We start from the raw sequence: 13,639 nt of genomic DNA on the forward strand, positions 1-13,639 counted from the left end.
GGGATCGGGAAACACACTTTCATCGTCACTTCCCGAAAACTACGTAAACAATCGGGGATCGGGGTTGTGACAAGCTGACAAAAAACAGCTCCAGTCCCACACTAACATGACACAATTAGAGATGTTGAACGTGTTTCTCACGGACAGACTAACAGCGGCTGCCGAGGAGATCTTCAGGGCTGTGAAGAGCACCATAGCAGACTACCAGGGGGAGATCATCCGCTCCAAGGAGGAGAACGACCGTCTGAGGAGGCTCCTGAACGTGGCTGTCCAGCGCGTTTTACTGCAGCCAGGTACCTGAAGAGCCTCTCCTGCGTGATACGAGATCTGATTGGTCTAATTCGTGGTTAATGGTTCCATTTGATCTGATTGGTCTAATTCGTGGTTAATGGTTCCATTTGTCTGATTGGTCTAATTCGTGGTTAATGGTTCCATGTGTTTCTCTGTTGCCAGGGAGACTCCTGTTTGAAGAGATCAGCCCACCACCCCAGGAAGAGGTCACAACCCGTCAGCTCTGAGTCTGACACAGCTGCGCCACCCAGCGATCCAGAAGTTAACTGATCCACCAGCGTTTAAAAGCATGACGAACCATGGAGATGACTGTTACTACTTCTACTCCTCCTTCTGTGCCAAGGTGAGAAGCACGACTACACACAGCAGAGGTTATTATAATCATAGCTTTCAGTCACGTGGTTTCTTCCCTAGCAACCACAAACCTGAGTTGTTGTTATTTAAAAAGTATCATAGCAACATCGCTCAACATGGCGAGTGGACGCAATTTACCGGCTGCCTACTATTTTGACCACCTCACCCATGAAGAACTATCAAGATACACGGAAAAGCTACACATAATTGGGCACTTAACTTGCGACCCATATTTAGCCCCCGCGGCTGTGTTTGAACTAAATGCCACTAAGTCCCTGCCTGATCTCGTGTTCGGTGACATCTGGATCTATCTGGTGGAGAATCCATCCCCATACATACACCGCAGCCAGGATGAAGAAGGCTTTTAAAAGCACCGAAAGCTACAAATATTTCCACTCTGGTTGGGTAACTAATGCTGGCGTGTGGAAAGTGAAGAATGTCTTCATCGTCAAAGCCAAGGTGAGTGACGTTAAATTAGCCAATGCTATCGGTAATGTATGCTAGCTAACGTTACGTTACGGTCAGTGGTAAGCGAGCTCTAGCGGCTCTTGTCAAAGCGAAGGTGCCTAACGTTTGCCTTTGGTTATGCTACGTTGTCTAGTCTAACGTTACACAGCTAAATGACTCTCTTGTGCTAGATAGCTCTAATTTTGGTAGATAGTTACGTTGATCACAGATGTTTACAGCTGGTGACAGCCAGGGCTGACATTGATGAAATGAAATCTAAACAAAACCTCTGTCCGTGTCAGGTGAACCATTCCTACTGCCTCAATGATCCACCACTGACAGCATCATGGGTTGCTGTGGAAAAGGACGGATTAATCCGATTTGGTCACTGTGTCTGCATGGCAGGATTAGGAGAAGTTTGCTCCCACATAGGTGCCATAACATAGATGCCCTGCTTGCAGCTGTGAACAGGTATGATTTGATTTGATTCAACAAATGCATTATACATCACAGTAAAGTCATTTGTTAGGGACTTATTTCCAGTGTGGTTCGCTTTACTACATCCAATTACATGCAGGCTAGATGGCACTGCATGCACTGAAAAGGCCTGCAGCTGGATTGAGCCCAGTATGGCATCCTTGAAACCAGCTGACTTGTATGCTGAAGCGAGCCAGATAAGGTTTACAAAGGTCCAGCGAAAGAGAGAAGCTGCTGGCTGGGGTGACCTCCCCCCAGCAAAGATACCACCTCCAACCCCTGATGAATGTACAGCATTCTACAGCATGCTGCATGCAACTGAAGACAGGGAGAATAAACCAGTGAAAAGCTGCATCCTGTCTGTTCATTTCATACAACAGGGGCAATTCAAAGTGCTTTACATACATTATTTAAAAATACAGCAAGAGGAGCATAGTAAGAAAATAAAAAATGACAATGAATAAAAGCAAATATAAGAAGTAAATAGATGAAACATTTAATAAGACAATAGTTAGTGGTGTGCAGCCTCTGGGAGGAGAGACTCTGCTTCCGCCCCGTCTGCAAGTTCCGCCACAGGGAGATGAAGGTTAGGGACCGACCTAGCAAAAACTCTTAGGGGGCAGATCAAAATACTTATTTTGAAATGCCTCTGAAATATCCCCTTAAAGCTTTGCCCACTCGAGACTGTTGCGTGTCTTGAGTGGCCATTTATAGAGGGGTATAGAAAGACCCTCCCTTCAAACCAGGTTCAGGGGCTTCATCCTCGCCCCTGGACGTGTCGGGAGGAACACTGGTCTAACCCTCACGGACAGTAACCTGAGCTTTCCCCATCCATACATACATTGCAACACATCACAGGCATGTTGCATAACATGTTCTTCTCTTTCTCTACTGTAGAAAAACAGAAAGCAGATTGCATGCTACTGGAAGAACCAGCCTACCGGCTGTCAGAAGCTCCACTGTGCCTTCCACCATGAGAAACCCCGCTTCGTAGACGGAGCCTGGGTCTATCCAGCCAATAAAGGTGAGGGGTAATCCCACGTTTGGTTATGCATCCTCTGAACAAAACGTGGCATTGTGACAACTTGGTGGATGTCAGAATGTGCTGGATCACCCTGTTCAAAAGTCTTCTGGTCTTGTTTCTGTGTCTCAGCTTCTGACGAGGAGGAGCCTCAGGAGGACCCCAGCCCTCCTGCTGCCACCCCCCTCCCCACCGCAGCCAATCCCCAACTCCGCGGGGTCATCAAGGCGGAGACTCAGGAGAATGTACCGAGCCCAACCCACCCGCCTGTGGTCATCAACCCAGCAGATGAAGATGAGGACGAGGATGGTAAAGACACACTCTCTCCTCGCTTCTCTGTTTCCCTTTTCCATGTCACTATTGAATGACTGGTTTGTTATTGAATGCCGTTGACCATGGGGTTCTTGTTATGTTTCGTCTGTGTGCAGATCAGTTCTCAGAAGAGGGAGAGGACAGCAGGACTGGTTCAGACGGATCCAGATTGGTCTCTCCCAGGAAAATGGGAAATGGGAAAAGCGAGGTGGTGTGCAGCCTCTGGGAGGAGAGACGCTGCTTCCGCCCCGTCTGCAAGTTCCGCCACAGGGAGATGAAGGTTAGGGACCGACCTAGCAAAAACTCTTAGGGGGCAGATCAAAATACTTATTTTGAAATGCCTCTGAAATATCCCCTTAAAGCTTTGCCCACTCGAGACTGTTGCGTGTCTTGAGTGGCCATTTATAGAGGGGTATAGAAAGACCCTCTCTTCAAACCAGGTTCAGGGGCTTCATCCTCGCCCCTGGACGTGTCGGGAGGAACACTGGTCTAACCCTCACGGACAGTAACCTGAGCTTTCCCCATCCATACATACATTGCAACACATCACAGGCATGTTGCATAACATGTTCTTCTCTTTCTCTACTGTAGAAAAACAGAAAGCAGATTGCATGCTACTGGAAGAACCAGCCTACCGGCTGTCAGAAGCTCCACTGTGCCTTCCACCATGAGAAACCCCGCTTCGTAGACGGAGCCTGGGTCTATCCAGCCAATAAAGGTGAGGGGTAATCCCACGTTTGGTTATGCATCCTCTGAACAAAACGTGGCATTGTGACAACTTGGTGGATGTCAGAATGTGCTGGATCACCCTGTTCAAAAGTCTTCTGGTCTTGTTTCTGTGTCTCAGCTTCTGACGAGGAGGAGCCTCAGGAGGACCCCAGCCCTCCTGCTGCCACCCCCCTCCCCACCGCAGCCAATCCCCAACTCCGCGGGGTCATCAAGGCGGAGACTCAGGAGAATGTACCGAGCCCAACCCACCCGCCTGTGGTCATCAACCCAGCAGATGAAGATGAGGACGAGGATGGTAAAGACACACTCTCTCCTCGCTTCTCTGTTTCCCTTTTCCATGTCACTATTGAATGACTGGTTTGTTATTGAATGCCGTTGACCATGGGGTTCTTGTTATGTTTCGTCTGTGTGCAGATCAGTTCTCAGAAGAGGGAGAGGACCGCAGGACTGGTTCAGACGGATCCAGATTGGTCTCTCCCAGGAAAATGGCCTTGAGCTCCAGCTCAGGTAAGAGAGGCTAACGATGATGAAGGAGAGAGAGGGGGGAAGAGAGAGAGAGAGAGAGAGAGAGAGAGAGAGAGAGAGAGGGAGGGGGGGGGGAATAGCAAAAAAAACATGTTTATTAAGTTATTTAACACATTGGTGAAAGAAAGGAAAAAAGCTTGGATCCTTTTGAATAGACCTCAAGTGGTAATTGTTATTGTTGGAAGAGAGAATCATTTTTTAATCTTCTGTAAATATCCCCTTAAAGCTTTGCCCACTCGAGACTGTTGCGTGTCTTGAGTGGCCATCATAGAGGGGTATAGAAAGACCCTCTCTTCAAACCAGGATCAGGGGCTTCACCCTCGCCCCTGGACCTGTCGGGAGGAACACTGGCTTCTCGGACACGTTTCTCCTCTGCCCTTTCTAGAGGGTCACTGTGTGGGAGTGTAACGTGACCCACATGTTTCCATATTCCTCTGTGATGGCCTAATGCTGTTGTTTTGGCACAGATGAGTCGCTGAACTTTGGCATCAGAACCTTGGAGGAGATTCGGCTGAGGAAAGCCCTGAAGGCCAGCATGAGGAGATCTGGTAAGAACGTCTCACCTGGTGCATGGACTGGCTTCTGTAGAATTACACTGCATTACACAACATTTGTGACACGTTCTACTAATGCTTATTTCGGGATTTCCGCGTTGTTGAAAATCAATGACACATCGCTAGTCAACTAACACAGCTTGTTTTGTGAGCCTGCTAACAATGCAAATAGTGTTATAGTTAACTAGGTAGCAGTGGGGATTACTCACCCAATCCATTACATTGCAGTATTTTGGCTTGACTAGTGAGTTTGTGTTGTGATTCTCAGCGACGTAGTTCCGTGTTTCAAAATACAAGTCAGAACATTTTGATTGGTTGCCGATATGAGGACCAAAGCATTACAACGTGTCACATTTGAGAATCATCTGCTTAATACCTGCTTTGTCTGCTTCTCTCAGGTCACCCCATCGGCCAGGGCTCAGACCCTGCCCAGAGGAACAAGGGAACCAGCGGTGAGAAGGAGAACATCCGCTCCTTTGTTCGCCCGTCACTCTACCTAGCAAAAGATGGTAAGCATCAGAAACAATGTATCTAGATTACCTGGTGTGTCTAGACTACCTATATTGAATGTACTCTATATTTAATGTACTCTAGACGGTCTGATCTTTGGTGAAGACCCTGGGAAACGCAACGTCGCCGAACAGCTTGGGAAGAGGATAATTGAGAGAGGTACATTTGAGACTGGTGTGACTACACTCATCTCTATTCTGTGAAAAATCAAGCAAACAATCTGGGTTTTTTCATTTTAATAAAGAACTGATAACACTGACAATATACCTGATGGTATAATTCAGATTCATCCCCAACACATAGAGCTCTCATGACCTGTAACAACCTCTGACCTCTAGATGCTTCCGACGGCGGTGCTGACCTGCCGCTCAAACGGAGACTGGCTGAGCGTCTCGGGAGGAAGGTGGACGAGGAGGACGCTGACCTGGCCCCTCCGAAAGGTGAGGGAGATAAAATCACCACAGAACCTCCCAGGAAACACCTGACTCTTACTGGTCCAGCCATGACCGTTAATTGGTTGTTCAGTTGGTTCAGGGTTTGTACAGGGGCAGGATAAACTCAGGCAACAGGACTATGCCCAAATGTAGTTGGTTTGTTTTTTTGTCTGACTTGTTGATACTGAAGATTACAAGTGTTTTGGTTGATGGTTATAGTATAGTACAGATAGTAAAATTGAGAGTGATTTTCATCTCATGTTTATCTCCATTACCTCAGCTCTGAAGCCTGTCAGGGACAGACTGGGGTTGCCAGCAGAAGAGCCCGCTGTGGTCGCTGAACCAGGTACCGTGTTTTATTGTTTTTCTCCTGACATAAAAAATCTACTCTGAACATTATTATGCCACACATCTGAACTTCATTCATTGATTTCGTGAGGTGTCACTTATCTCCTGTCCCCCCCCACCTCTAGCATTCATCGAAGCTGAAACCAACAGCGTGGCCCAGGCGTCTGAGGAGATTCGGATCGAAACCCTAGAGGAGATCAGGCAGGAGAAGGCAGCCAAGTCCCAGGGACGCAAGGACAACACCCGTGGTGCGGCCCCCGCCCCCCAGGTCACCAGCCCCACCAGCAGGGCCTCAAAGAGAGTCATCACTGTCAAACCAGCCTCCAAGATAGATAAAGACGTACAGATAAAGACCTTCTCTGAGGTCCTCCATGCCCGGAAGAAGCTGGAGGAGGACCAGCATCAGGGACAGAGCGTCAGGAAAGCCAGGCAGCCGGCTAACGAAGCCCCAGATAACCCCCAGGCCTCCGCAGGCACGGCCGTGCCCAGCAGGGCGGCCCCACCTCGGGGAGGAGTGAGGGTGAAGACCCTGGAGAAAATACGCAAGGAGAAAGCAGCCAGGATGCAGGCGCGGGGGAAGGAGGCTACTAATGGGAAGCCCCGGATTATGCGCGTCAACAAACCAGCATCTCCTGGTAAGATGGCAGCTTTTTCTTGAGACTGTTTCCATTAAGGCTGTTCTCATGCTGGCAGTTCACTCTCCACCAGGCTTTTACACACACTGACTTTGTTTTTATCCCCCCCCCTGAGATGCCATTACAGTTGTGGTGAAAGATCCATATGCGATCCAAACGTCTTCAATGTAGCTATTTGCAGAAAATAATCTTTCGCCTTAACTGTGATGTTTCATGTTTCAAGATATTTACACTCTTTCTGTATTTCCTGTTATCTTCTAAGTCGCTGCCAGCGCAACCACTCAGAAGACAGCTGAAGAAGTGACAGAGAAGCCAGTGGCAGAGAAGCCAGCTGAGCCTACTGCCAGTGCTGTTACTGAGGTAAGTCCATCTAACCTGCTCACTAGGGCTGGGCAAACGATCAAAATTTATTTTTCGATAATCGCAAGAATTAATGATCAATTATCGATTAATCGATAAGACGTTTTATGGTAGTTCTGCTCTGACGTGAGGGTAGGTGATGTCACCTGTTGAGATCTGTGCTCTCTGTGATCCACAGCCCAGCCCTGCCAATGGGAGGAGTGATCCGACCAATCGGAGCCTGAAGGGGAAGACGTTTGAGGAGTTCATGCGTGAGAAGCGTCTCCGCAGGCAGCAGCTGCAGGAGGAGGAGGCGGCCTCATCCACCAGCCAACCCGACGTTTACGCCAAGGCCGAACCTGCGGAGAAAGAGGCTGCGGGCCCTGCCCTCGTGAGGGAGACGGGCGTGACCCCCGTCAGAGCGAAGAGCGAGAAAGTGACAACTCCAAACCCTTCATTCCCCTCCTCCCCCACTCTCACCCTGGAGGCCCCTGCCCCTGCTCCGGCACCCAGCAGGGCGGCCCCACCTCGGGGAGGAGTGAGGGTGAAGACCCTGGAGGAAATACGCAAGGAGAAAGCAGCCAGGATGCAGGCGCGGGGGAAGGAGGCTACTAATGGGAAGCCCCGGATTATGCGCGTCAACAAACCAGCATCTCCTGGTAAGATGGCAGCTTTTTCTTGAGACTGTTTCCATTAAGGCTGTTCTCATGCTGGCAGTTCACTCTCCACCAGGCTTTTACACACACTGACTTTGTTTTTATCCCCCCCCCTGAGATGCCATTACAGTTGTGGTGAAAGATCCATATGCGATCCAAACGTCTTCAATGTAGCTATTTGCAGAAAATAATCTTTCGCCTTAACTGTGATGTTTCATGTTTCAAGATATTTACACTCTTTCTCTATTTCCTGTTATCTTCTAAGTCGCTGCCAGCGCAACCACTCAGAAGACAGCTGAAGAAGTGACAGAGAAGCCAGTGGCAGAGAAGCCAGCTGAGCCTACTGCCAGTGCTGTTACTGAGGTAAGTCCATCTAACCTGCTCACTAGGGCTGGGCAAACGATCAACATTTCTTTTTCGATAATCGCAAGAATTAATGATCAATTATCGATTAATCGATAAGAAGTTTTATGGTAGTTCTGCTCTGACGTGAGGGTAGGTGATGTCACCTGTTGAGATCTGTGCTCTCTGTGATCCACAGCCCAGCCCTGCCAATGGGAGGAGTGATCCGACCAATCGGAGCCTGAAAGGGAAGACGTTTGAGGAGTTCATGCGTGAGAAGCGTCTCCGCAGGCAGCAGCTGCAGGAGGAGGAGGCGGCCTCATCCACCAGCCCCACCAGCAGGGCCTCAAAGAGAGTCATCACTGTCAAACCAGCCTCCAACGCCCAGAAAAAGAGCTTCTTTGAGGTCCTCCACGCCCGGAAGAAGCTGGAGGAGGACCAGCGTCAGGGACAGAGCGTCAGGAAAGCCAGGCAGCCGGCTAACGAAGCCCCAGATAACCACCAGGCCTCCGCAGGCACGGCCGTGCCCAGCAGGGCGGCCCCACCTCGGGGAGGAGTGAGGGTGAAGACCCTGGAGGAAATACGCAAGGAGAAAGCAGCCAGGATGCAGGCGCGGGGGAAGGAGGCTACCAATGGGAAAGGCTCAGGCACAGAAGCGGGAGAAGGAAAAGAGCAGGAAAAGAAGCCCCGGATTATGCGCGTCAACAAACCAGCATCTCCTGGTAAGATGGCAGCTTTTTCTTGGAACTGTTTCCATTAAGGCTGTTCTCATGCTGGCAGTTCACTCTCCACCAGGCCTTTACACACACTGACTTTGTTTTTATCTCCCCCACCCCTGAGATGCCATTACAGTTGTGGTGAAAGATCCATATGCTTACTCCAAACGTCTTCAATGTAGCTATTTGAAGAGTAATACAAAAAATATATCTTTCGTCCTTAACTGTGATGTTTCATGTTTCAAGATATTTACACTCTTTCTGTATTTCCTGTTATCTTCTAAGTCGCTGCCAGCACAACCACTCAGAAGACAGCTGAAGAAGTGACAGAGAAGCCAGCTGAGCCTACTGCCAGTGCTGTTCCTGAGGTAAGTCCACCTAACCTGCTCACATCTGCTCCCCTCAAGTGTGTCCCCTGAATACAACACACCCTTTGTACCATGAAACTCCTGTTCATAGCCCAGGTGTATTTGCATGGTAGCCTGCCACCATTGGTGTGTGAATGGGTGAATGAGAGGACGTTGTAAAGCGCTTTGGAATAAGGCGCTCCATATAAGTCGGTCCATTATACCATTTACCACTTCTTGTCTTCAATGTCATTATTGGCCTGGCTGCTATTGGAGACAGGCGTTTAGAGGGGAGACTGCACTTATTGGAAGTTTTATGGTAGTTCTGCTCTGACGTGAGGGTAGGTGATGTCACCTGCTGAGATCTGTGCTCTCTGTGATCCACAGCCCAGCCCTGCCAATGGGAGGAGTGATCCGACCAATCGGAGCCTGAAGGGGAAGACGTTTGAGGAGTTCATGCGTGAGAGGGTTCTCACGCTTCTCACTCATGAACTTAAATTAAAATGTAATTTAAAATTTGAACTCCTCAAACGTCTCCGCAAGCACCAGCTGCAGGAGGAGGAGGCGGCCTCATCCACCAGCCAACCCGACGTTTCCGCCAAGGCCGAACCTGCGGAGAAAGAGGCTGCGGGCCCTGCCCTCGTGAGGGAGACGGGCGTGACCCCCGTCAGAGCGAAGAGCGAGAAAGTGACAACTCCAAACCCTTCATTCCCCTCCTCCCCCACTCTCACCCTGGAGGCCCCTGCCCCTGCTCCGGCACCCAAGGCCCCCAGCCCAGCCAAGGCCCCCAGCCGCCAGCGTATCACCCTCAAACCGAAGGCCGCCTCGCTGGTGCCCAGCGCTACCAACTCCCCCCAGCAGGGGTCTCCAATGAGGCAGGCGGAGGCCGACTCGCCCTCTGTCAGCCCCCGGAGCTCCACAGCCTCCCTGGGCAAGAGGAAGAGAGCTCCCCTCAGTCCCCTGGCAGCGGGTGCCCCTAAGCAGGCCAAAGGAGCTTCGTCTCCTGGGCCGCCTGCGGAGGAATCTCCGGTTGAAAAGACCCAAGATGTTGCCCAGAAGAAATCCCCTGGGCAAGCTACTGAAGCCAAAGGTAGCCTACCTGCTAAACGACTCCACTTTGAACACGGTAAATAAAGTCAAGCTATGAAACCTGAGAATCATTGATGTTTTGTTGCGTTTTCAGTGAGGCCCAAGCTGAACGTCCGGCCTTCTGTGATGAAGCCGGCTGCGCAGGTGAAGCCAGGCCAGAAGAGGAGAGCGGCGGAGTCCCCCCGGTCTGCCGTCGCGGCAGTCAAACCGCTCAACAGCGCCTCCAGGGCGCAGGATGAGCAACTGCAGGAGCCGCCCTGCAAACAGAGACGGGTAAGCCGCAGATCGAGCCTGTTTGCAAATCGCTCAATGTCCAAAAGCAGATGTCCATTGTGACCCGAGTCCTAACAACCTGTGTTCTCGCCAGGTGTCCTCCCCCTCCTTCAGCACAGATGCCCAGATGAGCCCCCTGGTCCCCAGGAGTCCCCCCACCACCCTGCTGGGCCACGGCCCCAGCCCCAGCCCCCCCAGGGAAGAGCTCCAGACGGTCCCCGTCATCCAGCACAGCGTGGCCACCGCAGCAGCAGTCACCACCACCTCCAGCGCGGCCACGGCCACATTAGTCACCACCACCTCCAACACGGCCGCCAGGGAGGCCTGCGTGGTCCCCCAGAGGTAATGGATGAATGCATAGACGAGTTTTGAATGGTGTTTATTTTAAATGGACTGACTTATATATATATATGTTGGCATGGGTTAGAATCTGGCCCATGCCCTGCTGACATGCCCTCTCTCCCTTCTTCTCCTTACTTTTCACTGTATCTGTTCAATAAAATGAAAAATAAAAATAACTTTTACAGTAACAAATAACAGTGACTTAATTGGTTAAATGCAGATGAATGAACCTCTCTCGTCTCCCCCCTCCTCTTCTCTTCAGCCCCACGGCAGTGAAGTCGCCCACCCTGCCCAGGCCCCGGCGGGGGCCGGCTCACGTCGTCACGCGTCGTCACGCCACGTCGTCACGCCCCGGCTCCCGGCTCACGTCGTCACGCCCCGCCCCCGCCAGCACCTCCTCCATGGACGACTTTGACGAGCTGATGAACGAGCTGAGTTCACTGGCGATCGGAGGATGACTTGGAGCTGGACCCCGGCAAGGGAGAGGACGACCTCCTGCTAGAGCTGTCAGAGATGATTGACAGCTAGGCCGACCCCCCCCCCAAACCCCCTCCGCCCCATCCCCCATCCTCTAGTGACCACGTCTCAAATCACCACCCATTGAACAGCCCTGCAGCCCCCCCCCCCCCCCTCCTCCTCTCTCCTCTCACCTCTTCATAAAGTGACGCGAAATGTCAGATGGAAGATCATCAACACACAGTATCATGATAATGCTGCTAGTGAAAATGAAACAACTTATAATCAACAGTATAACCAAAATCTAATAAAAGATATGTATAACGTATAAAATGCATATTTATCCCCAAAATAAATATTCTTAAAAAACAAAAAGTAGCGTTAATGACTATTGAGGCCCTTTAATGTGAGCTATGCTGCTCCAGTAAATCACTATTAAAATAATCTGATTCTTTTCAGAAGTGTACCTTCTCTGCATTGTCCCCACTGATTCCAGTATAGGGTCACGGATAGGGTCACGTTTCCCTGCCCACCAACCCCCCCCTGCCGCCCACCCCCCCATCCCCATCCGCTTCCTTAGGCCCGGAGGTGGGGAGGCCAGTAGGCTCCTGTGGTCCTGGCTGGAGGTGAGAGTAGGTGAGAGAGGAGGAGAGGAGGGAGGAGAGAGGAGGGGGGGGAGACTTGGGGTGGATGAGCTTGGACAGAGGATGAGGACGGGGCGGGAGGGAAGGGGGATAGGGGGCTAGGGGTCATGGTGGGGGGGGGGGGGATAGTTGAATCACTGCCACAGGGGGGCGCTGGTTTTCCAGTACTTCTCATTGACCTCAGCGAGGCAGAGGATATTTCTGAAGCGCCTCAGTTGTTTTTCCATGCTGTCTGAGCAGAGACGAGGGTTGCTTTCATGTCAGTCTGAAGGGAACGGTCGTCACCATGAGCAGATTATCATCATTATTATTTTCTTCAACTAAAGTTCATGTTTAAGATGTGTTTTTATTCTGTTGTTTCCTTTCATTGGATTGATGGTAAACCCTTGTCCTTGAACAATCAGCAGTCTATGTATTTTAATTTCTGCACATGTTAAGACTAAGAAGTGATGTATTCCTGTATGGATTAGAGTTTTCTCTCATTTTCATGTCATGGTCTTTTTTCCCTTTGAGTCCTGAAAGAAAATGTAAAGAAGCAACCACCTGGTTGGAGAATGATCTAAACACTAGTTTCAAACATCCTCAGGTAATTCCCAACTTAGCATTGTGAAGACAAGAGCCATGTGGTCTTGCCTGGTGTCACCTGTCATCCATGGCTGTACAATCATGTGTAATTGTTGTTGCAGGAAGAGAGAAATTGTGTACTATGTATGCTAAGAAAGACAGTGGAAGTGCAAGTGGAAGATTTACAGTAACTGAACTAGCAAGTTGTCATACAGCGGCACTTACAATAGCTCCTGCCCCCTACCATCTTTGCCTTGTCTCATGTCTAGGATCTGACTCTACTCAAATCATGTATAACGTTATTTTTGTTCGCTTATGTTGCTGAGCTGATAATGTAAAAATGTAGACGTTTTGGAACCTGAGTAGGCTACATTTGTGTGGTGAGCGTATGAAGGTAAAGATGAACAGGAAGATATTCAGAAGAATATGTGGGTCATTTAGGGAATCAGTAACCTCTCAAAACAAATATTTGGATGTAAAAGTTTGGAGTTTGTCTTTTTTTCAGTTGTGACTTAATGACGCTATCCCACAATTGTCCACTTTTTAAAAAATATACCAACCATGTTGCTTTGTATTTTTCTGTCTATTGCTATTTTATTTTATTTTTTTATGAATCTCACATTGCTCATAAAAATGTATTTGTCAAATGAAATGAAATGTTTGGCCCATGTTTTTACCAGACCTTTTAAACTTAACAGTGATGCATTCAAACACACACCAGCCTCACACTTTTCAAATCCAGCCCACCTACTGTTAAAACCTTTGTTACAAATAAATAGTAAAATTGCTGGTCTTAAAATGTGAAAGAGCAACTTCTCAGGGTATCTGCGATCTGTCTAATCCTTATTGTACTGTTCATATGCCATGTTGGAATTAAACTGATGCTTTCAACTTGTGTCTGCTACAGCATGTGAGAGTCCCCTGTCATTTCACTCTTGTTCTATAGCGCAAGATCAGGTCTGTGAACGTAATCTGACGTGCTGATCGCTGTACTGTGGGAGGATCAGGAAGGAGGAACCTAATGGGTTGTGTATCTGTACATGCTTGCCCGTTCTGATTTTACATGACTTAAGTGTGTTGTATGAGAGACTGTAAATAATAAAAATGCTTTTATGGAAAGTATTATTTTGCTCCAGTCTTTTTTGTGTGGGTGGTAGAGGGACCATGATTCAAGATCCAACATTTATGATTTATGATAAGAAATCCATCATGCAGTTTGCGCAATGGAGAAACT

At 49.3% G+C, this 13,639-nt stretch overlaps 1 protein-coding gene across 1 annotated transcript; it reads left to right on the forward strand.

The window, feature by feature from the left end:
- Positions 1-580: 580 nt before the first annotated feature.
- On the forward strand, positions 581-11,349 carry LOC308172939 (uncharacterized protein; the record flags this gene model as incomplete). The annotated part of the gene is made up of 23 exons (XM_080547905.1): positions 581-634; positions 2,081-2,155; positions 2,467-2,593; positions 2,723-2,899; positions 3,019-3,182; positions 3,494-3,620; positions 3,750-3,926; positions 4,046-4,138; positions 4,624-4,704; positions 5,109-5,219; positions 5,305-5,379; positions 5,559-5,660; positions 6,476-6,637; positions 6,900-6,997; positions 7,176-7,635; positions 7,898-7,995; positions 8,174-8,696; positions 8,976-9,058; positions 9,425-10,127; positions 10,221-10,399; positions 10,494-10,741; positions 11,004-11,171; positions 11,203-11,349. The coding sequence occupies 23 exons, from the start codon at positions 581-583 to the stop codon at positions 11,267-11,269; spliced, it is 4,152 nt and encodes a 1,383-aa protein (XP_080404031.1). The 3' UTR covers positions 11,270-11,349.
- Positions 11,350-13,639: the final 2,290 nt, after the last annotated feature.

This window comes from Nansenia antarctica, assembly GCF_963989245.1.
Source record: "Nansenia antarctica genome assembly, chromosome: 18".
NCBI classification, from domain to species: domain Eukaryota; kingdom Metazoa; phylum Chordata; class Actinopteri; order Argentiniformes; family Microstomatidae; genus Nansenia; species Nansenia antarctica.